The sequence below is a fragment of the Phaenicophaeus curvirostris genome, chromosome 1 (genome assembly GCF_032191515.1).
Source record: "Phaenicophaeus curvirostris isolate KB17595 chromosome 1, BPBGC_Pcur_1.0, whole genome shotgun sequence".
Lineage (NCBI taxonomy): Eukaryota > Metazoa > Chordata > Aves > Cuculiformes > Cuculidae > Phaenicophaeus > Phaenicophaeus curvirostris.
This window is the reverse complement of record NC_091392.1, coordinates 2,053,047-2,077,999: the sequence shown is the minus strand read 5'-3', so window position 1 is coordinate 2,077,999 and position 24,953 is coordinate 2,053,047. Positions and strand designations below refer to the sequence as shown.

The following is a 24,953-nucleotide window of genomic DNA, read 5'->3' as shown; positions in this document are numbered from 1 at the left end:
CTAGCCTAGGGAAGTTTGAGGATTGTTTGACCTTCACCTCAAAACACTCTGCTCCTGAAAATACAGCCCAGGCCACTTAAGCCATGCCTAAACGCTCCAGCTCCGTTGATTGCACAATTGGACTTCTTCCCTTCCACCAGCACTGACACTTCATAGAATCACAGGATGGTTTGAATTGGAAGGGACTCAGTTTCAAGCCCCTGTCACGGGCAGGGACACCTCCCACTGGATCAGGTTGCTCACAGCCTCATCCATCCTGGCCTCCAACACCTCCAGGGATGGGGCAGCCATGGCTTCTCTGGACAACTTGCACCAGTGCCTCACCACCCTCACAGGAAAACATTTCTTCCTAAGATCTCATCTCAATCTCCCTCTTTCAGCTTAAAATCGTTACCTCTGGTCCTGTCCCTGCACTCCCTAACAAAGAGTTCCTCCCAGCTTTCTTGCAGCCCCTTTAAGTACTGGAAGGCTGCTCTAAGGTCTCCCCGGAGGCTCCTCTTCTCCAGGCTGGACAACACAAACTCTCTCGGCTTGTCCTCATAGGGATGGTGCTCCAGCCCTCGGATCATCTTCATGGCTTCCTCTGGACTTGCTCTAATAGATCCATGACCTTCGTGTGCTGAGGACTCCAGAACTGAATGCAGGACTCCACGCCTGGTCTCATAGGACCACAGGGGGAAAAACACCTCCATTGCCTTCCTGGTCACACTTCTTCGGATACAGACCAGGACACGGTTGGCTTTCAACGACCAGTAGTGAAGTTGTTTAAGAAGCTGATTCAGGAAAGAAAAGCTTCAGTTTGCCATAATCTGTAGAGCTGCTCCCAAAGGAAAAGCAACACTGATTCTTCTGTGCAAGCTCCCGCTTCCTCTCTCTGAATGCACAAGGTTCAACTACGGAAGCTAAACTGGTACAAAACTCTTCATGCAGGGTGTTTCTGAGTAGCTTAGATCACTGGACACCAAGTTATTCCCAGAGCAGAGATGATCAGACACAAGACTGTTATGTGAGGTTCATTGTAACATCAGACTTCAGCCCTAAATACATGGCATTTGCATGAGAAGTTCCAACACCTTTTGCTATTTCTCCCTGTTTCACCTGTGGACACTGGTTTGAAAAGTCTGCCTTCCACGGGACAGATCAGCTCTCAAAACACAATAATGTGTCAGTCCAAGGTGCAGCCTTGATGATTTCAAAGATGGTACTTCAGCAAAGAGTCGAACGCTGCTGTTGAATTGGACAAGTGTTGGGAATACAGTCCAAGACAGTATGCCAGGGACATCCAGGTCTTGCCACTCACCCCTGAAAACATCTCTGTTCACAAGCATTTGTGGGGTTCTACATGTTCCTCTTATACAATTACGTATTTTTTCCATGTACAACAATCCAAGTCTTTTAAACAATTAAATTAGGGCTTTTTGCCTACTCCAATATTCTCACTGTCTCCACCCAACGCTCCATTAATTCCACACCACCTTTTCAGTGATGTTAACATTGTACTTGCAGGACACAGAGTGAACTAAGCCTTTCCACGGCCCTGAATTTGAAATTACTACAAACTAAAATTAAAAACAGAAGTCTAAGTTGCATTATTTGCTGGGTTTTCCTTCTAATTTCATTTTAAAAGGACGTACCTAGGCACCTGAAAGCGCTCACAGAACACTTTGTGTGTCACACAGACAGTGAGAACTTTAATTTATGCAATATTTGCTCTATCTCCCATGCACAATTCCACCTTCCCTATGCTCCTGCAATCCAGTGACATGAATGTCAGGCTCAACTAAAGATTTGCTGTTACAGTGACAGCATTAAAGTTTGGCATCTTTAGCAGCCTAGAGAGCTACAAGACGTTTCACCTTTTGATAATAAAATACTTCCACCAATAGCAAACCTTTAACCCGAAGAATATCAATAGACATCACTGAAAATACAGTTATCTAAGAAACTCAGTGACACCAAAGTGACAACATAGCAAGCACAGGAGCGAGCTCTGCAGGATCACACATTCAAGAACACCCAACCTGGCTTGCTCAAATTTAGATTCCACATCAAAAAACACCTACCCCAAGCAACCTATAGCCTGGATGTCAGAAGCAACAAAGATCTGATGAAGCTGACCCTCCTCTAGATGTATCTGCATCATTTATCAAGAGCAGGAGGATGAACCTTACTCAACAAAACTGCCAAACAGTCTCTGGAGTGTATTCTGCCCGTAACAGCTACATTAGAGGCTTCCAAGATTTTCAGACCGATGCCTATCACAAGCCATCAGTATTTCTCACAAATATCTCTGCATCCCTTTCCTCCACAGAGGTCAGAGGGAAGCCGTGCTCCCAAATATTGTGATCTTGTCTCTCCAAAAGACCTGCACTGAGGGGCAGGTACTCCACCTCCAGATCATAGAATCATAGAATCATAGAATGGTTTGGGTTGGAAGAGACCTTAAAGACCATTCAGTTCCAACCCCTCCTGACATGGGCAGGGACACCACCCACTGAACCACATTACTCAAAGAGCCATCCAACCTGGCCCTGAACACCTCTAAGGATGGGGCAGCCACAGCTTCTCTGGGAAACATGGGCCAGTGCCTCACCGCCCTCACAGGAAAAAATGTCTTCCTAAAATCTCATCTAAATCCACCCTCTTTTCAGCTTAAATCCATTCCCCCTTGCCCTAGCCCTGCACACCCTGAGAAAGAGCACCTCCCCAGCTTTCCTGTTTCCTCCTTTCAGTACAGGAAGGCTGCTATAAGGTCTTCCTGAAGCGTTCTCTTCTCTAGGCTGGACAACCTCAACTCTCTCAGCCTGTCCTTGTATGGGAAGTGCTCCAGTCCTTGGATCATCTTTGTGGCCTCCTCTGGACTCGCTGTAACAGGGCCATGTCTTTCCTGTGCTGAGGACTCTAGAACTGATGCAGGACTCCAGGGCAGGTCTTGCAAGACCTGAGCAGAGGGGCAGAATCCCCTCCCTCACCCTGCCGGTCACACTTCTTCTGATGTAGCCCAGGATACTGTTGGGCTGCAAGCACACATTGGCGGCTCATGTTGAGCTTCATATCCATCAGCACCCCAAGCCCTTCTTTTTCAGCTGTGCTCTCAATCCATTCTCCATCCAACCCATATTTGTGCTTGGAACTGCAGAACACTCTATCAGAACACTGATAAAGCTGTTAAACAGGACAAACTCCTGCAGAACCCCACATGATACCAGCCTCTAGGTAGAGTATGACTCATTAAGCACAATATTTGGACTCTGACCATCCAAAGATTTTTTTTAACTTAGCATGTTGTCCAGCCATCCACACTGCAATATCATAACTTGGATATAATAATACTGGGATAGAACACCTTGCTGAAGTTGAGATAAATGACAGCTACGGCCCCTCCTCTCATCCACAAATCCACCCATATTGCAGTCTTCTGCCTCCTGCTGACCTCATTCTCACACTCAACCTCTATCATCAGCTCCCTGATTAACCAGAGCCACCTCCCAATACATCAATTCATTTTCCTGAGTACTGGAATGGACCTCTCTTGCAGTAGAAAGAGGTTGTCCTCAAGGACCTCCCAGCTTTACTGAGTTTATCCCTCAGAGCAGCCTCCCATGCAATCCCATCAAATAGCTCTCTTCATCAGCTGAAGTTTGCTCCCCTAACATTCAGTTAAATCCTGGCATTTGTAACTGGAACCTAATTTTTCAAATACTTATCTCTGTACATCTTAACACCTACTTATGTGGGAGGAGGATAGGGCTTTGTGCAGCCTGATCTAGTGGGACATGTCCCTTCCCATCGCAGGAGTCTTAGAACTAGATGATCTTTAAGGTCCCTTCCAACCCAAACTATTCTATGATTCTGTTTCTGATTAACCCAAGATACCCTGGGACACAGAAACTCCACCAAAAGACAAAAGAGTACACAATTAAAAGGCATCACTCCACACAAATGAAAATGGCTAAGAAATGTATCTTTCAAAACAAATGAAAATGGCTAAGAAATGCATCTCCCCAGAGCCTTCTCTTCTCTAGGCTGAACAAGTCCAACTCTCTTAGCCTGTCCTCGTACAGCAGATGCTCCAGCCATCATATCATGTTCTTACACCAAATCTGTATCATGCCAAACTCCAAGTTAATGTTAACACCAGTGTCATTTCTTGGAGCACATTTAGTGCATGCATTTCATGCAGTCACCTCCAGGTAAAAATAAATTAAAAGAAGAGAGAAAAACCCTCTGTTTCCTCCTGTGTTATCTGTTTCTGGAAAAGGAAAAAAAAGGCCTCCTGAGATGCAGAGACTCTTGATAATTTAAGCATTTGTTCTTTTTTTTTTTTCTCCATAATAGACCATTAGCTTTTCAGATATCCACTCAGCTAAAACGAATTAAACTGTTCCCTTTGTCTGTTGTGACTAAAGCTTTAGGTATAATACACAATCAGGAAAAAGAAACCTTCTTGTTCTCTGACCAAATTACTTTTTATCAATACTGCTTTAGGAATTACAGATGTACTTTAAAGATTTTACACTTGTTAAATATTTCAGTGCATTTAATATTACACAGAAGGCAGAAACCCATCCAGCAAGCTAGGATGCTTTAAGATGCAGTATTTAGATGTCAGATTTCATTGGAAGTGTATGTAATTTCATTTTCTGACCCCAAACTGAAGTCAATAAATTCATCGTGCATTGGCAAGTAACAAGATACACATTCTTTCATGTAACTTAATCCATTATTACTCCACCGAAAGCTATCAGAGAACTGACTTAAAGACAGGGCTAGTTTTAATAGCTCTAATGTTTCCCCCTCTAGACATCTTTACTTTTGTAGGAAAGTGTTATTTGTCTAGAATATATGAAGATATAAATACAGGCTAACAAACTGTCAAGTTCAAAAGCTGCCCAGCTGGTAATCCAAAATCCAGCCTCCAAACAGCACTATCCTTAGAAAACTCTCTTCAGAAGCAGTCAAGTGATCTGCTCCGTCAGAAAAACAAGTCACTATCATCAGATGCATAAACAGAAGGGGAAAACCTGTCTGGAGAGAGATGTCTCATTACAGTGCAAGAGGCTTTACCAAGAAACCAAGCCCCAGCACTGCTGCTCCTCAGATTTGGGATCCAGCCGCCAATGCCATAAACAGCAGTTTGATACCGAGTGATCAGATTTGCAGCTTATTGCCAGTGTCCTTCCTGTAACAACACCTTCCAGACAAAGACAGACTCTGAGGAGTGAGATGTAGCCACAAAATAAACAAACAGGTTGCCTGCTGTTAGAGCATCAAAGAAATGTCAAGTTTGTAATTCTCCATCAAAAAAACGTGCAATAAAAGAGGAATGGACAGTATGGTAACACGTACTTAAGTATAATTTAATCCTATTAAACATAAATCATCTTAGCAACTGAGGTCTAACACCGATTATGCTTCCCCAGGGAAATACAAGCACTTCACCTAAATCACTAGTTCTTAAAGCAAAAATACGCATAAGGTTTCCCAGGCCTGCAAAGGGTCAAACGATTCATTTGGCTTTTCCACACATAAAACCAAACAAGTAAGAAAAACATTATTTCTAACATGCACAGAGAAACAAAATAAAGAATTGAGATATAAAGGACCAGGGAAGAGATTGCGCCCCTGTACTCAGCATTGGTGAGGCTGCACCTCAAGTCCTGGGTTCAGTTTCTACAAGGACATTGAGGGGCTGGAGCTCATCTAGAGAAGGGGAATGAAGCTGGTGAAGAGTCTGGAGAACAAGCCTGATGAGATGTGACAGAGGGACATGGGATTGTTTAGCCTGGAGAAAAGGAGGCTGAGGGGAGACTGTCTACAGCTCCCTGAAAGGAGGTTGTAGCGAGGTGGGTGTTGGTCTCTTCTCCCATGTGACAGGCGAGAGAATGAGACGAAATGGCCTCAAGCTGTGCCAGGGGAGGTTCAGATTGGACATGAGGAAAAATTTCCTCACCAAAAGGGTTCTCAGGCACTGGCAGAGGCTGCCCAGGAAGGTGGTGGAGTCCCCATCCCCAGAGTTATTTAAAAGATGGGTAGATGAGGCGCTCAGGGATCTGGTTTAGTAGTAAACAGGTATAGCTGGAGTCAATGATCTCAAAGGTCTTTTCCAACCAAATGATTCTACGATTCTACAACTTAGACATACTGTAACTTAGCAAAGGTATCACAGTCTTCATCTCAAGTCACCACGCCCCAAAAGTCATAGATGTTTGTTCACAAGGCTTCCATAACTCAGGGTCAAGGATGAAAAACCAACAAGCAATGCCATGAAAGTAGGGAGGATGTTCAAATACTACCTCATAGAAGTCCTTTACCTAGAATAATTTCTTTACCACAGTAAAACACCGCACGTAACAAGAAAGCTACTATTTCAAAAGAAAAGGACAGACAATCTGGCAGTCCATGCAGGGAACTACAGCCCTGCTCCACTCAAACCTTACTCAATCAAGCATTGTAATTTAAGCGGTTGCACTCGGCAGATGACATTTCACAAGCCAGGTGACAGTTCAGGTAAGTTTTAGCGCTGGTGTTCTCCTTGCCACCACTACACCACAGTCTTCCTATTCATAAATTGGAAAACTAAACCAGCATCATTTGGGAGCCCTAATATTTGTAAAACATTCCATGTTGGATTCACTTGGTATCAGTAGATGCTCACACTCAACCTCTTCAACCCTGTATTCCGAGAAGGCAATCCATCTCATCTTGAAGTGGAATTCTCAAATAAGCCAGATGAATTTTCCCCAAAATGTCTTTTTCTTTCTACCAACAACAGTTTCCCTCTACCACAGAGGGAGTCCAGCTCGGATACGGACACCTACACTACAGACACCTTCAGAGAAGCAGCAGGAAGGCAACTCTCTCTGCTCCAGGGGAAAGCAAGCTGCTACGTTCCATTCCGTGATAGGAAACCAGCATATTATTCTTTTAATGTTTGCTTAAGTGGATTTAAACGGACACTCACTACGCTAAAATTCAGTGTTGATTCAATATACAAGAATTTTCACTTCAGAACTGAACACACGTTTGGAGCGGATATTTGCTTTTTCTGCTTTTCAGAAAAAAACACCTTTAACAAAGCAGAAAAACAACCCTAATAAACAGAGGTGATTTACATTTCAATGTCAGAATAAAGAGTAACACAACTCCTCTAAAAGACTACAAACTTATTTCCTTCTCCAAAAGGAGGTGAGCAAAATAGTTCATGTCAAAACGTCACCTCTATGAAATGGTAGGAGTTGACTGCAATGCTCTGAAAGCGTATTTTATTTTCTTTCTCTCACAAAGAGACAGAAAACGTGGATATACCTGCACCAGATGCTGATCGCTGCTGAGACTGTGGTCTTCCACCAGGTGAGGACGGTTCCTTCATGCGATCAATGACGCTGTCAGACAGCTGAAAAAGACAACCCCCAGTACAGAGTCAGGCTGCATCTCCTCCTTTATCCCCACCATCCCTCTCTTTCCCCAAAAAAATCAAGTAAAACTTTAAAAAAAATAAAAAGAGCATAAAGCCCCAAAATAAGACATGACAGCTGCTAAAATCCTATCCACAATGCAAAATAAACTTCCTATTTCCTTTTATTTGTGAGTTGTGCATTTATCGCTGAGTGCGAACAGTTACGACTGAACAAGACCATTTTGGCACTCACACAGAACAAGAAACCAATATGACAAAATATAGGATACAGGGGCATGGTAACAACACCCTTCAACACATTGCTTGTAATTAATCTAATCATTTTTTTGCCTTCTGTTATTTGGATGACAGTCAAATACCACACAATGCAGGTTGCAGAGCACTTAACCCAGGAGAACTCCATCCTGGGAAAGCCCCAGGAACACTTGTGGGACACAAGTAGGCAGCGAGTCAACCACAAAGTTCATTCTAACGAAACACCGTCACAAATTACACAGGATCAAACAGAATAAGAGTAACATTCAATTTAAGAAGAATTAATAGCACCAAAGCTTTTGCTTTCCAGCTTATAACTTTCTACTGGTCTCCTGAAAAATCAAACCTATTAAAATACCGGTTTGACGGCCCACGAGAATTCGTTTTAATTAGCAAATTCTTTACTAAACCTACAGCACAACGTCTCTCACTAGCAGATATCCATGTTACAGAGATTTTGCCCAAATCAGTAATCTAATACGCAAGTGTAAAATTACTTCTGCATAAGAACCCTTGAAACTCATAGCTTCACACAGTTAGTTTTACATACGTAAACAGTTACGTACAATCTGTGCTGAGTTTTAGTGGGATTTTGTTAAGTATCCAGGCAAAAGGCCCTCAGGGAATACTGAAACCATTAACATTTCTGGAGCTCTGATACAAAGTGCTTCACCCCGCTTTGGGATGCTCTACTAACATTATTTATTCAGTGAAGCTACATTTTCCTAGTATCCCATGATATCACTCAGTTTTTATTCCCAATATTTCAAGATCCAGGATACTTTAGAGAAATTCCAATAGCCCTCGCTAGCATCTAAGTGTGTTTGAGAGTGGATGAACTCTGCTGTGAACACATAACATGACCTGCACAAGAGCATTAAATGATCAGAAGTGAGAAATATTAGCACGCTCAAACAGGCAGCAGCTACTCTTATGGTCCATTCCACAAGAATCCTCTCCAAGAGCAGTGATAAAAAGTAAAAGCCAACTTCTTATCCTCCCTGGTATCAACTACAAGGTGTTCAAGACAAGGCTGGATGAGGCTTTGAGCAACCTGATCCAATGGAAGGTGTCCCTGCCCTTGGCAAGGGGATGGAACTGGATGGGCTTTAAGGTCCTTTCTAACCCCAAAAAATCTCTTTCTGTGATTCTATGATTCTGCCTGTAGTTTTGGTGTCATGCAGACATCCATGATGAGGTCTATCTCTGGGCACTTCTGTCGCTTCAAGTCAGAGACAGAAGCAACAAAGGGAACCTAGTGGATGGAGTCCACCACAGGCTTTAAGGTCTCTTCCAACGCAAACCATTCCACAATTCTATGATGATCCAAGGGAGAAAGCCAAGCAGGGAGGGGGGGAAGGGCTGGAAGTTCCTGTGGGAGAGGGGATGGGATTACAGGGGACAGGATGGGAGCACAGGGGGACAGGACAGGGAGCAAAGAAGAGGGGAGAGGACATAGATGGGAACAGAGAAGAAGGGAGGGCATAGGAACAGAGAGGAGGGGAAGGAAGAGCATGGGGACAGAGGGGATGGGAAAAGAAGGGGAGGGGAAGCGATGAGAGCTCTAAGACAGGGTTGGGATGGAGAGAGAAGGGGAGGGAAAGGGATGGGAGGGGAGGCAAGGCAAAGCGACAGGAGGGGAGGGGAAAGGGGAAGGGGATGGGGAAGGGGATGGGGAAGGGGATGGGGAAGGGGATGGGGAAGGGGATGGGGACAGAGGGGAGGGCAGGGGTGTGAAAATAAGGGGAGGGGAAGCGATAGGAGCTGTAGGAAGGGGTTGGGATGGGGAGAGAAGGGGAGGGGAAGAGATGGGAAGGGAGGCAAGGTAAGGCGACAGGAGCAGAGAAGAGGGGAGGGAATGAGGATGGGGATAGGGATGGGGATAGGAGGGTACGGGCGCAGAGGGGAAGGACTGGGTAGGAAAAGAAGGGGAGGGGAAGCGATGGGAGCTGTAGGAAGGGGATGGGATGGGGAGAGAAGGGGAGGGGAAGGGATGGGAGGGGAGGCAAGGTAAGGCGACAGGAGCAGAGAAGAGGGGAGGGGACGGGAAGGGGACGAGGAAGGGGAAGGGGCCGAGGAGGGGGACGGGGAGGGGGTGAGGAGGGGAAGGGGGTGGGAAGAGGAGGGGATAGGAGCAGAGGGGAGGTCATGGGAGCAGAGGGGAGGGGACTGAGTGGCATGAGAAGAGGAGGGGAAGAGAAATGGAAAGGGACAGGATGGGGAAAGGAGGGAAGGACGGGATGGGAGGGGACGGGGTGGGAGCTGCAGGGACAGGAGCCAGCAGGGCAGAGGCAGCGAGGGGGCAGAGGGGGCGGCCCAGGGGGACCCGCTGTGACCCCCCCCCGTGTCCCGGGGAGCCCTTGTCTCACCCGCACGCCCTTCACCACCGTGATGTTCTCATTCTCATCCGCCTCGAAGGTGACCCGGCGGGTGCTGCTCCCACCGCCCCCCATGGCCGAGCGGTGCCCCCGGGGCTCCCCAAGGAGACTCGCGCTCCCCGCTGCCAACGCGCCCCGCAACAAGGCCGCCCCGCATTGGCCCCGAGCTCGACACGGCACGCCCCCTGCCCCTACAACCCTGCTGCCCATTGGAGGAGGGGCTGTAGCCTTGGAAACCTCGCACACTCCCTCCGAGAAGAGAAGGAGGACCCGGAAAGGGAGCGGAAACTTTATTCGGTGCGAGCCGCGTGGGAGCGAGGACTACAATTCCCGTGATGCTCAGCGCCGGGGAGGCGGGGGGTGGCGCTGCGTGTTGGCGCGGGGCATGCTGGGTAGTGTAGTTCTTTCACCCACACAGCCCTGCTGCGTTGTGGCTGTGCTGTCCCTCATAGAATCATAGGATGGGTTGGGTTGGAAGGGACCATAAAGATCATCCAGTTCCAACCCCCCTGCCCATGGGCAGGGACCTCTCCCACTGGATCAGGCTGCTCATGGTCCCATCCAACCTGGCCTTGAACACCTCCGGGGATGGGGCAGCCACAACTTCCCTGGGCAACCTGTGACAAGGCCTCTCTGCTCTCATAGTGAAGAAATTCCTCCTTATGTCCAGTCTAAATCTGCCCCTCTCCTGTTTATCCCCATTGTCACTTGTCCTATCACCACAAGCCTTCGTAAACTGTCCCTCCTCAGCTTTCTTTCAGCCCCTTCGGGTACTGGAAGGTCACTGTAAGGTCTTCTCGGTGCCTTCTCTTCTCCAGGCTGAACAATGTTTTTTTCTGTGAGGAGAATGAGGCCCTGGCCCAGGTTGTCCAGAGAAGTCGTGGCTGCCCCATCCCTGGAGGTGTTCAGGGCCAGGTTGGATGGGGCTTTGTGCTCCCTGATCCAGTGGGAGGTGTCCCTGCCCATGGCAGAGGGGTTGGAACCGGATGATCTTTGAGGTCCCTTCCAGCCCAAACCATTCCATGATTCTGTGCTTCCACGATACGTAGGTGGAATGAACGAACATACATCTGTCTCTCCTACCAACTGGCTTCTTCACTTGTTTTACCCAGTGAAGCCCCCGTGTTCCACTGGCAATTCATAGAATCATAGAATCATAGAATAACCAGGTTGGAAGAGACCCTCCGGATCATTGAGTCCAACCATTCCCATCAAACACTAAACCATGCCCCTCAGCACCTCGTCCACCCGTGCCTTAAAACCTCCAGGGAAGGTGAATTCTTGATCCTGACAACATACAAATAATAATAACCATGTTATCTAGGAAATTTTACCTCTTCTTTTTCTCTCTTCCAAGTCTTTCATCTGCTCGGCTCAAGGAAGTGTAGCCTATTTGTCCCAAAGTGACACCAAAGCTTTCCACTCGCCTTGCAAGGAATTTGTCCCAAAGTGTTTACACAACGATCACAACAGATTATTGCAGACTGTGTCAACCGACGCATTTTATTTCTCTGAATCAATGTAAACATCGTGTCTGTTGCATCAATAGAACTGCTCACATGTCCCCGATATATTTTCCAGCAATTTTTATTTGGATGTGAAGTGTCTATCTGCCAACATTTCAACAGTATTTGCCTTCCTTGGGGCGAAAGATATTGCTGAGGCATTGGCTGATAGCTACTTTACCACCAAATAAAAATTGCTTGAAAATATATCAAGGACATACAAGCCATTCTCTTGAGGTATGTGACGTGATGTTTATGTCTGGTTTTATAGATGGTAAACCTATTTCTGTGAGGGGGCATTATTAAGAATTCAGCAACCTGGTAACTGTATGTTTTTAAGGGAATAAATGGACTGCATCTATCTGTCTTGGTACTGAGTGAGAGCCAACAAAGTGAGGGTATTGAATTTTCTTTTTGTCTGGGCTGGGAATGTTTTTTAGGGAGTCAAATTGTATTTATTGTTAGTGACATAACTTGTGGAAACGCTCATCTCCAAATCAGAAGCAGCTCTTCTACTATATGTGTGCTCCGTTGGGAGAGTTCTGAGAAAATACTCCTGCCTTGCTGAACAGAAGGATTTATATTTAGGAATTAAGGCTTTAAGAACAGCTATTTTCTACCAGGATGGTTTATGATTGTTTTGTATGACTTGAAATTTCAAAACACTGTAACACATGCATAGATTTTAGGAGGGGGGAAGAGAACAAATGGGCAGAATACCATCTCAAAATCATTTTGATGAGTCTGTAAGATTCACTCACTGTAGAAGGAGAAGGACTGAGGTACCCCAGAATTTATGGCTCCCCTATAATAGGTGGAAATGAAAGAGTGTTTGCTGCAGGCCAGAGCTATCTATATGTCAGAAGCTTTCCTCTGTGGACCGTCAAACTGATTTGAGAGCTCTTTCAAGGACATTGCTAGATGAAAAAAGTATTAGAAATTAATGTTTGAAAAGGCTGCAACAAAATTGCAGTCCAAAAATCATTTGATAACAGCTGGCAAATAAACTTATGTCTAGTTCACAACTCTCACAAGCAATTTGCAAACAGGAAAAGAAGTTGTTCTGTGTATAATTTCAAACAATTCATATGTTCACATAAACAATACACTTATTTTAAGAGTAGTGTCTATCAATATGCTACACAGACTTGACTGCTCTGCAGCACAGAAAACCCCAACTTAGTTTAAACTAATGAGCGCAGGCAGCAGCAGTAATCAAAACATCAAAACAAAGCTCAGCATAGAATAATTTGTTACTGTTCAGTAGTGTTACTCAGTCTACAGGAGTTCTACACAGCCGAGCCAGGTGCTTTTTCTATGTGTATTGCCTCCAATGCTTCCAGTGCCCTGCAGTCAGAATAAAACTCTTCCTAGACATAGATGACCAAGTGACATGCCCGAAGTCATTTGGTGCCAAGCTAGCAGGACATTGGTCTTCGGTGTTGGTTCTCTTCAGTGGTTACTAGACGGGATATTTCAACCAAGAAAAAAGATAACGCGAGAGCAGAATGACAAATAAAAACATAGCAATCAATAGAAACCTGCTTCTGAGTCTTGCTTGATCCAAACCCATTTCTGACCTGTGTAAGCCGAAAATCTCAGACCGGAAAAATATAGGTATTTCACTGCATTTCTGAAAAACAAGCTGTATTATTAGGTTAAAAACATTCGCTTCTTGTGGTCCTTTGTGCCTTCCCACATACCCCACACGTTTTTATGGCTGGATTAGAAATGCTTGATTCTTTGTTAAAAAGCAATGCTTTTGTCCAGACCTGATTTGTCCTTCCCTGGACGTGTTCATTTGTAGTAGAAATATTTCTTGTGCCACTTAACACTTTACTATAAAGCATTGCCCAAAGAGTAGGGAAGGACAGCATTGCCAGACATCCACAAACAAATAAATCCTAATGAGCCCAGGAACAAGTTACTGTTAAATCTCAGGCTCTTGTCTCAAGATTTAAAATATGCTACGAGAACACTTGAGAGGTGAGCTGACATATAAAGGCTCATTGCACACTTGCTGTGAGTTTTTATTCCACAGAGGATCATCGTGCTCGGTCACTGCCATGGTGAGCAGGTTGTACCATGTTACTTTACCTGGTCATCCCTTGGTGGACACTATTTCTTAGAAATGTTCAGCATGGCAGGACTTTGATAGCACCTAGGTTCCTCTTTGTCAGCAGTGGCCATTATAGCAAACCCTGCACGTTGTCCAAGTCTGGAAATTACTCTTTGTTCTTGGATGCAACAGTGCCTTCTGCTGGAAGATGAGATTTAACTATTTGAACATGAGCTAGCAGAATGTCCTGGCAGCCAAGAGAGACAACTATGTCTTGGGATGCATCAAGCATTGCTGGCTGATCAAAGGAGGTGGTTGTCCTGCTCTACTCCGCACTGGTCTGACCCTACCTTGAGTACTGGGTGCAGTTTTGGCCGCTACAGGATAAAAAGGATCTAAAGCTTCTGGAGAGTGTCCAGAGGAGGCTACTAAGTTGGTGAAGAGTCTAGAAGGGAAGTTATATGAGGAGCAGCTAAAGTCACGTGGTCTGTTCAGCCTAGAGGAACAGAGACTGAGGGAAGAACTCATCTCAGTTTACTGCTTCCTCACAAGGGGAGGAGGAGGAGCAGGTGCTGATCTCTTTTCTCTGGCAACCAATGATAGGACCCGAGGAACTGGAGAAAGATGCATCAGAGTATTGGGTATTACGAAAATGTCCTTCACCCAGAAGGTGGTGGAGCACTAGAACAGCTCCCCAGGGAAGCAGTGATGACACCAAGTGTGACAATATTCAAGAAGCATTTGGACAATACCCTCAGCCACATGGTGTGAACGTTGGGGTTGTAATGAAAAAATTCCTCCTTTATTAGTCTTTATTTCTCTGTTGGCTACTGTGCACTCAGTATTGGGTTAAGACTACATGTATTATCCCAGAGATCCGTGTACCTTTTTCCAGAGAGCAACTTGGATTCCATGCGTTGCAGCTTTATCCACCGCAAGCTGTTGCTAATCTTACTTACTTAAGGCAAATCATGTGGTTCAGGACCCTCAGATTTTCCTATAGACTTGAAAGCATAGTATATTAATATTCTTTCACATTAATATGTGATTGTTTATATTGATATGCTTTTATCTGACTGGTGTGGTTCACATCAGTAGCAAGTGAGCTGCAGAATTTGCAGCTGGCCTGACTGTCATCTTTGCAACCAGATTTGATTCATGGTCTCATTTCCTGTTTTTCTTCCCAGTGCTCACAGCCCCCTGTTGTTTTCTTCTTTCTTCTCCACGGTCCATTTATTAAATGTAGACTTAGAAATACAATTAGAATTTACTCAAGTCTATAATGTGTGACTACTAAATCTTCGGAACAATAAAAATTCTTTCCCCAACTTGTCTTATCTGGGTTGCCTGTTCTGCTGATGAACTCAGCCTTCCTTATGACTGAATGAATACAAAAAAAGAGACACATGATTTGATCAATTCCAAGTGAATAATTCTGGAGTTCCCAAGCACTGCAAAAAAAAGGCCTCGAAGCACAAAGGCACAGGAAAAAATATTTTCTTGGCATTCTGTATACAGTGAGGTATGAAGCTGCAAACCAGAAGTGATGTGGTGCTGAGCACTGACATCAAAAGAAATAAAGTCCCAAACTGAGCAGAGGACTTAGTCTCCTGCAGAGGAAAGGCTTCATCTTTAATCCATGCCAGGAAAAGTGGTGCCAGTAGGCATTCTACCTTGAAAACTTGTGGACAACAAGCTAGTTGTGAACAAGCAATGTGCCCTGGTGGCCAAGGAGGCCAAGGGGTCCTTGGGCCAGCAGGGTGACGGAGATTCTCCTCCCCCTCTCCTCTGCCCTAGAGGGGCCCCATCTGGAGTCCTGTGTCCAGTTCTGGGTTCCCCAGCTCAATAAAGACAAGGAATGACTGGAGAGAATCCAGCAGAGGCCACAGAGAAGATGAGACAACAGGAGCATCTCTCTTGGGAGGAAAGGCTGGGAGCCCTGTGTCTGTTTAGCCTGGAGAAGAGAAGACTGAGAGGGGATCCCATCAATGCTGATCGATATCTGACTGGCAGGTGGCAGGAGGATGGGGCCAGACTCTTCGCAGCAGTACGCAGTGACAAGACAAGGGGCAAACCTCAACATGAGGAAAATCTTCTTTTCTGTGCGGGTGACAAAGCATTGGAACAGACTGTTCAGGGAGGGTGAGGAATCTCCTTCTTCAAACACATTTGCATGGGTTCCTGTGCCAACTGCTGGAGCTGACCCTGCTTTAGGGTGGGGTTGGACTGGATGAGTTCCAGAGGTTCCTTCCAATCCCCACTGTTCTGTGATTCTGGGAAAATATTTATGCATATAAAGACTGTTGTTGAATATTGGCAAGGATTCAGGTTTGTTTTTCATAGTTGCCAGGCATGTGCCACACGCATCCCTTGGCCTGTGCCACCTCTGGAGTTTCTGAGACCGAATCTACCTTGGAGCAAGAGCAGGAGCCAATAGGGAGAAAAGCTAAGAACATTTTTTTTACTCTCTAGTGCATTACAGATATGCTACTAAATTGAATCCAACACACTGGAAAAAAAATTAGCCGAATTATCATTTGTGGAACTGATTATTAAAATATTTGCTATGGGGAGACATCTACGATTGAGGCACAATGGATGTATCAGAGAGGGAGCTGAACTTACGCTTCAACAGTACAGTTCATAGAATCATAGAATGGTTTAGGTGGGAAAGGACCTTAAATACCATCCACTTCCAACACCCTGCTATGGGCAGGGACACCTCCCACTGGACCAGGCTGCTCAAATCCCCATCCAACCTGGCCTTGAACACCTCCAGGGATAGGGCAGCCACAACTTCCCCGGGCAATCTGTGCCAGTGCCTCATCACCCTCATCATGAAGAATTTTTTCCTGATGTCAAATCTGAATCTTCCCACTTCCAATTTAAAGCCATTCCCCCTCGTCCCGTCACACCAGGCCCTTGTAAGAAGTCCCTCCCCAGCTTTCCTGTAGCCCAGTTATTAGGCTACGGTTTGCTTTCGGGCTGCTCTCTGCATTTATTCTTTCCACTGTAGCTGGTCAGGTGAGTCACTTGGAAGATTTTCCATGCCTAGGTTATATTCTCAGTTTTATAGACCATGTAAATATGTTTTCCAATTGGAGGGCATCTGAGAACATCTCAAAGTACCTGGCATATGTTGTGCAAATGGGTTTTTCAGGCTATTTCAACAGAAGCACACAGTGCAAACCCTGTCATCTCTCTCCTAAGCGCTTCATCCAGTTTATGACAACAACCTACCACTACTTTCAGCTAACAGAATTGCTCTTCTAGCGAAATGCAAGGCACCTCTGGTACAGCTGTGAAGACTGCTGCTCATGGGAGATCTGTGTATGAGAGCACTACAAACGTCGCACTATAGCTGGCTGGAGGATCTGGTTTGAGTGATGTTTCTGCTCAGCAGAAAGCCCCTAGCATGGCCCAAGCACAGTTTACATCTCCCTCTCATGGATGGTCCTCTAGTCTTAAACTCAATTAAGGCTTGTATAGTTCAGGCACCCAAAACCTGACCTACCTTTAGAGGTGACTCGTTATCAATTACATAGGCAGCTCAGGGCAGCTACATTGCTAAAGATGACATCTAAGTTACATTCCTAAATTAAATGGTCTAACAGCCTTCTACTGCTTCCAGATGGTGTAGGCAATCAAGCAAATATCTATGCTAAGGAAATCAAGCTCAGTCCCTCCTGACAACTCAGGTACTTGCAGCAATGCTCTCAGTGAGCCTGCATTCCTGATACTTTCTAGAAAGACGATTATGAGGGAAAACCTCATCACCTGGCAGTGGTAGAGACAGGCTCAGGATGCTGTTACACTGCAATTCCTGTAGTGGACAACAGTAGAACACACCTCATAAGAAGAGATAAGAATTTATTGTCAGTCCAGATAAATTTTAACAGTTGAGTAGTCCAAAGTAATCGATGTTTTAAAGTCTCATCAATAGTGTAATGTATGGTTTTTTGCACAAAAAGCAAAAATACTTGGAAGAAACAAACATGTTTGGACATACAGAGCAGTCTCTGAATCTGGTGTAGCATAGGGCAGAACCCCATCTCACATCCATTTCTAAAAGCCTGTAGAAAACAAAGAATAAAAGTTCTGCTTTATCTAGTTTTAATAAATTAAAATGCTTCTCATAATACAAGGCAAAAGGAAGCTTTTTGTTTCCTCATTGCATATTAGTTTTTTTTTTTTCTAGATCATATCTCTTTAATACACATTAAGATCTAAGGGACTGCAAAAATGAGTCACTTACTAGAGTACCAGGTGGATTGTACCAGATGCCACAAAGAGATCCATGGATTCAGGTGATCGTTGAAGATGGGGGGTTGCCTGTCAGAGGTGGTTTTCTGTTCCTGGCTTCGCTGCAGTTGCCTTCGTCAACACACAAATGGCAGGGACTGCAGCACATCGCTGGGTTCCAGCTGCTTCAGTACAAAAGCCAAAGGATTTAGTATTTAACATCAATGTCAGCAGAAATGTTTCATGACCTTCAACAGGCCGCTTGCCCCCTGTGGAGTTATTCATCAGAAAACTTGACTGGGCTGTAGCATCATCTTGGACACATTCAAGTGCCTCCTGCCGAGAGCATCAAGGGCTCAGGGACTCAGCATTGATAGTCTCTCTGGCCTCGCTCCACTGGTGCCAGAGTCACAAGGGCTGGGAGCTGTTTTCAGAAGCACTTTTTTGATCATTATCTATCCTTTCTGCTCTGCCTGAAGAGAGAGAGAGAGATCTGAAGTAATCTCAGTTAATATTCACTTCTTCCAGCGTATCATTAGGCACCTCCCTCCTTCCTTCAGCTTTTCTTAGCTGGCGTACAATTCTTCTCTGGAAACCTGTAATCTGATATTTCTGTTTATTGCTCGTGTTTCCTCAGCACCTAGGAAGACCAGTCATGGTCTGTACAGTGGTCAGAGTGGACAAATAGGAAACAGCTGCATGGTTATGGTGAGTTTCATAGAATTCTGCAAGAGTATAGACTTGGAGGGATAGGCTGCCCATGGGGACCTGGAGGCTGCTTCTCTGGACAGCTGTAAGGCTACATCCCAAGTGAAATGTAAACCCTTTACTGCTGAAGAGGAGAGCATCAGCCTGGAGATGGTCTAGCCAGCATGAAAAAGGCATAAGAGAGGAAGAAGAGAGAGGAAAGATTAAAACAAAAACTACTTTATACTACACAAGCTGGGATCTCCTTGAGGGAGCACGTAGAGAAAGACTCAAAGTCATACAGGATGGGGCAGTCGTTTACAATCTTCCAGCAAGATAGCAAAAGAGGTCAGAAAAAACTCAGGGTGCTTGGATGCAGATACTAACAGCCTTTGCCCTTCTGTAGTGAGAGTTATACTCTGCCCTGTCTCTTTATTTATCAGTAACATGGGGAGATTCTTCTACTTCCACGCAGCTGTTGTCATGAATCTCATCCCTAGGTTTAGGTTGGATATTAGGACAAAATTCTTTACTGAAAGAGTAGTGAAGAAGCTGAAGTGAAGAAGGAAGAGGCTGCCCAGGGAAGTGGTGGAGTCACCATCCCTGGAGGGACTTAAAAGATGTGTAGGTGTGGTGCTTAGGGAGATGGTTTAGTGATGGAGTTGGCACTGCTAGGTTGATGGTTGGACTTGATGGTCTTAAAAGTCTTTTCCAACCAAAATGATTCTATGATTCTGTGAAAGGTAAACCCTTAGTGAAATCCGATGACCTAAGCTTTATTGGAGACAAAGAGGATCAACATCACTTTGCTACAAATTGTGTAAAGCAGAAAATATTTCCTTTTTTAAAGAAATCTTAATTTCACGTATCCAAACCCAAAATGGAGTAGCAGTCAGATTACTTCTTTACACAATTTTCTCGAAGGATTTGCCCCAGGGAGATCAAAGTTCTTTAATTGAAATGTGCCTGTATTTCTTTTATCTCATTATAGTGGTTTTAACCAAGGCATAGTCTGTGGGAATCATCAGGAAAAGTCCTCTATTTGCCATCCAGGGTATTCCATTTGCACTGTTTGCTTTTCCAATAGTAAATTTTCAAAGAAGCTGTCAGCGAAGTTGCTAAAGCGCCATAGTAATTAAACAGGAGATTAAACAAGTCAGGAGAACAGCAAGTAATTTAAGGAGGTGAATTTACCACTGAATGCAACATGAGTGACACCAGTAATGGCATTCTGCCCCCAACACGTAAACATATTCTAGAGGTGGATGCAGTGCAGACAAGAGCCCAGGAAACAATTCAGTAGTTAAAATGAAGCTTGAGAGTGAGTCAGAGAGTTCAGTGTTTCTGACTTGATGAAAAGACGACTGATGGGTTATTTGATTATAGTCTTTAGGCACTTTCATAAAGAGAAAATATTGCAGCCTTTCAGACTAATAGAAGAAGGTGTAACAGACATTGGGTGTTAGAAGAAGAGGATTTCAATTTATGAGTCAGATCATCGAGGCATTGGGACAAACCCAAAGGAACAGGTAAATCCTCTGTCTCCTGCCTGGGTGCCAATGCAAGTTTTTCTTCAGACAGGCTGAAGTTAGAATCATAGAATCATTAGGTTGGAAAAGACCTTAGAGATCATCGACTCCAATCGTACTTGTCTACTACTAAACCATGTCCCCAAGCACCTCATCTCCTGGTAAGTGAATGAGACTCCATGTCAGGAGGTTAAAGTGGATTATCATAGAACCATAGAATGATTTGAGTTGGAAAAGGCCTTAAAATCACGCAGTTCCAACCCCACTGCGATGGGCAGGGACACCTCCCACCAGATCAGGCTGCTTAAGACCCCATCCAACCTGGCCTTGAACACTTCCAGGGATGGGGTATCCACAACTTCTCTGGGAAACGTGGGCCTATGCCTCACCACCCTCATCGGGAAGAATTTCTTCCTAATGTCTAATCTAAGTCTTCGTCCTTCCAACTCAAAGCCATTCCCCCTCGTCCTGTCACTACAGGCTCTTGTAAAAAGTCCCTCCCCAGCTTTCTTGTAGCCCACTTCGAGGTACTGGAAGACGGTTGGTTATAAAGTCTCCCTGGAGCTGTCTCTTCTCCAGGCTGAAACCCCAACCCTCTCAGCCTGTCCCCATAGCAGAGATGCTCCAGCCCTCTCATCATCTTTGTAGCCTCCTCTCTCCCCGCTCCAACAGTTCCCTATCCTTCTTATGCTGAGAATTCCAGAACTGAACACAATACTCCAATCCTCAACTAATCTGCACATCATGGGCATATGGATGATCAAGACAAGGAACAGACTCTTGCACTGCTTTGAAAAGTCAGGTATCTGTTCAGGTGTGATTTGGGGCATACTATGGAAACAAGAGGGTATAATTAGGGGAACCGTAATATTTCACTGCTTGCGTCAAAAAACCCCACCAGTCTGTGCTGAAGCTGTGATTTCCAGAAAGCTGGCTGAGCCTCAGATGCCTCAAAGCAACCTGTCACACCAATTTCTATCGAATATTATTCCTCCCACCAGAGGCCAAAGCATTCAGCACAAGTCAGTTGCTCAGCACAAGTCCGTTGCTGAGTTTGACTCAATCTTGCAGAAAGGGAGCGGTGGTCAAGTATTGACCCTTCCATGGTGTTCTTAAAGTAGGAAAAGAAAATAAAAATGATTATGAGAATTAAAGTGGAAAAGAATTTGACAGGTCCTTTCTTTGGCACAACCTTGAAAAGGTCCTCTTGCATTTTCTGGTCGGGCTGTTTCCTACACCAACAGATCTAGCAACATGATTAAAGCAAAGCACGTGCTTAAATGCTTTTATTAATCACATTCTTATTAAAATACAATAAACCAACTTAAAATGAATGTTTCTGTACATGAAAAGTCAATGAATGAAAGCCAACCACATCCCAGGCTGCATCAGAAGAATTGTTACCAGCAGGTGGAGGGAGGGGATTCTGCCCCTCTGCTCTGCTTTTGTGAGACCTCACCTGGACTCCTGTGTCCAGTTATGGAATCCCCAACAGAAGAACCACAGAATCACAGAATAACCAGGTTGGAAGAGACCCACTGGATCATCGAGTCCAACCATTCCTATCAAACACTAAACCATACCCCTTAGCACCTCGTCCACCTGTGCCTTAAACCCCTCCAGGGAAGGTGAATCAACCTCCTCCCTGGGCAGCCTCTGCCAGGGACCAATGACCCTTTCCGTGAAAATTTTTTTCCTAATGTCCAGCCTAAAACTCCCCTGGTGGAGCTTGAGGCCATTCCTTCTTGTCCTGTCCCCTGTCCTGGCCCTCCAGTGAGGCCAGCACCCTCCTCTCTACAACCTCTTTTCAGGGAGTTGTAGAGAGCAATGAGGTCTCCCCTCAGCCTCCTCTTCTCCAGGCTAAACACCCCCAGCTCTCTTAGCCGCTCCTCATAAGGCCTGTTCTCCAGCCCCCTCACCAGCTTTGTTGCTCTTCTCTGGACTCGCTCCAGAGCCTCAACATCCTTCTTGTGGTGAGGGGCCCAGAACTGAACACAGGATTCGAGGAGCGGTCTCACCAGTGCCGAGTACATAGGGAGAAGAACCTCCCTGGAACTGCTGGTCACGCCGTTTCTGATACAAGCCAAGATGCCATTGGCCTTCTTGGCCACCTGGGCCACTGCTGGCTCATGTTCAGTCGCTGTCAACCAACACCCCCAGGTCCCTCTCCTCCAGGCAGCTTTCTAGACAGACTTCTCCTAGTTTGTAGCACTGCACAGGGTTGTTGTGCCCCAAGTGCAGGACCCGGCATTTGGCCTTGTTAAACCTCATGCCATTGGACTCAGCCCAGCGGTCCAGCCTGTTCAGATCCCTTTGGAGCCTCCCGACCCTCCAGCAGATCCACACTTCCACCCAGCTTAGTGTCGTCCACAAACTTGCTAAGGGTGCACTCGATGCCTTCATCCAGGTCATTGATAAAGACATTGAACAGGGCTGGACCCAGCACGGAGCCCTGGGGAACCCCACATGTCACTGGTCTCCAGCTGGAGTTAACTCCATTTCCCACCACTCTCTGGGCTCTCCATCCAACCAGTTTTCCACCCAGGAGAGTGTGCGCCTGTCCAGGCCAGAGGTGACAGTTTCTCAAGCAGAATGCTTTCCAACCTAGAGATAATACAGTGCGCTGTGTTATTTACCAGGATGGCCAAGAATGGTTGAGTTCTCTGTGAAATAGGAAATTGATTAATTATACATGACCCAAGCAGATTATTTACTCAGCGAGAGACTAACACAGGATCTTTTGTCTTGTTTTGAGTCCTGCTTGCTAATCTGTTTGATTTGGCGGTTTGCAAATAACTGGTTAATAAAATTTGGAAATATTAAACCTGAATCGTGAGTGAAGGGCAGCCAATGCTTACAGAAAAGTGCAATGAAAGAGTAAGATTTATTTTAATCAGTTGAAACGGGGAACAGGTAACAAAGCAGGGAGAGAGAAACAAAGATATTCCTCCAAAATTCAGGCTGTATTTTGGAAAAGCTTTAATTAACATCGAGAAATGCATCCATATAATAATATATTGAGCTTTTGCCCACTGCTCACAAAGACATTGAAAAGTTAAGCACCATTACCCCTATTTCACAGACGGAAAAAGTGACACAGAGAGCAGGAGGATGTCTTACTCGTGATCACACAACTACTCATGACGGAGTGGAGAGGTCCTCAGCATTTGCACTGTGGGGAGATGCACTCCATGGAGCGTCCTGGACATCTGGGCTGATTCACACGTTCATGCTGTGTGCACTTCATGCTTTTGTCTCCAGTGCCATTGTGTGCACCACAAGGTGTCCCCATCCCTGGAGGTATTTAAAAGATGGGTAAACGAGGTGCTCAGGAACAAGGTCTAGTGGCAGGTAGGAATGGTTGGACTCAATGGTCTAAGAGGTCTTTTCCAACCTAGTGATTCTATGAAGGTCTCCTACCCTAAAGGTCCAGGGAGGTTATTCTCCCTCTGTACTCGGCACTGGTGAGACCGCTCCTCGAATCCTGTGTTCAGTTCTGGGCCCCTCACCACAAGAAGGATGTTGAGGCTCTGGAGCGAGTCCAGAGAAGAGCAATAAAGCTGGTGAGGGGGCTGGAGAACAGGCCTTATGAGGAATGGCTGAGAGAGCTGGGGTTGTTTAGCCTGGAGAAGAGGAGGCTGAGGGGAGACCTCATTGCTCTCTACAACTCCCTGAAAGGAGGTTGTGGAGAGGAGAGTGCTGGCCTCTTGTCCCAAATGACAGGGAACAGGACAAAAGGAAATGGCCTCAAGCAAGAAAGGGTCATTGGTCCCTGGCAGAGGCTGCCCAGGGAGGTGGTTGATTCACCTTCCCTGGAGGTGTTTAAGGGACGGGTGAGGGACATGGGTTAGTGTTTTATAGGAATGGTTGGACTGAATGATCCGGTTGGTCTTTTCCAACCTGGTGATTCTATGATTCTATGGTTCTATAATTCTAAAGAGGATCACAACCGAAGTTCCATAACAGAGCTCACCTGCCTCTCAGTGAAGGTGTGGCTGGCAGGGACCCAGATCCCCAGCCATTTAAGCCTGCGTTCTGTAGTCTGAGCATCGCCCTCCTTCCACTGTAAGTGAGGACCCTGGGGCTGAAATAAAGCAGTACGACCTATGACGTGTCTTCTGTCAATTCCCTTCTTTTCTACAAAAAGCAAATGGCAAGTTTGCATTCAAACACAATCACGTGAAAGAAGGACGTTACACACTCAAGCAGTCAAAAGTTCAGATGTGTTGGCGAGCTCCCAGATCATTCGCTGTGCATATGTGTGACGGTGGAATGTTAATTGCATGATTCCATAGTGTTTCTTTCTGCAGGACAATTACTTTCAGTGCACGGGATAATGGTGTTTGGTTAATGAGCAGCTATGTGATGTTTAGTTCCCACACTGTGGTTCCACGTGTGGCCCTGTGCTTTATTTTCTGCACACTTTTCCATCCCAGCTCTCAAGGCAGTGATTAATGCTCTCAAGGACTTCTCCATGGCAACAATCAATCTGGCATTCCCTAATTTTCAAGTACTTTACTTTGCAACATTAACAGTGTTTTCTGTTAAAAAAGATTTGTCTTCTGCCCTATATTTTTTACGCAGGGTTTGAATCCAGGCTGGAGAGCTTAAATGTATGTATCTACTTTGATTTCAAAGATTGCTGAGGTAGTACCAGCAGGGACCTTTCCACTCCATATGATGTGGTTGCCTGTGATAACTGCAAACATTTCTGTCCTATATTTCTATTTAGGGTTAGTAAATAAATGATTACGTGCTGCAGAGATGCAGTAGCTGACGAGTATTGGAGTCTATTTAACACTGAAGAAGCAGCAGCAAGGAGATCCATGTAGAAATGAACACGAAGAGTAAGAAGTAGTTGTCTTTTCAGTCATAAAG

At 45.4% G+C, this 24,953-nt stretch overlaps 1 protein-coding gene across 2 annotated transcripts in view; it reads right to left on the bottom strand.

Annotated features, from left to right (window-relative positions):
* Nucleotides 1-10,202, bottom strand: part of CHCHD3 (coiled-coil-helix-coiled-coil-helix domain containing 3) — a 179,027-nt gene extending 168,825 nt beyond the window's left edge. For both annotated transcript variants that reach the window (XM_069865723.1, XM_069865804.1), the window contains exons 1-2: nucleotides 10,045-10,202; nucleotides 7,309-7,396 (exon numbers count right to left, since the gene is read on the bottom strand). In XM_069865723.1, coding sequence (XP_069721824.1) covers nucleotides 7,309-7,396; nucleotides 10,045-10,128 — 172 coding nt within the window. In that variant the 5' untranslated portion in view covers nucleotides 10,129-10,202. The remainder of the gene's footprint in view (nucleotides 1-7,308; nucleotides 7,397-10,044) is intronic.
* Between the last annotated feature and the right edge of the window lie 14,751 nt (nucleotides 10,203-24,953).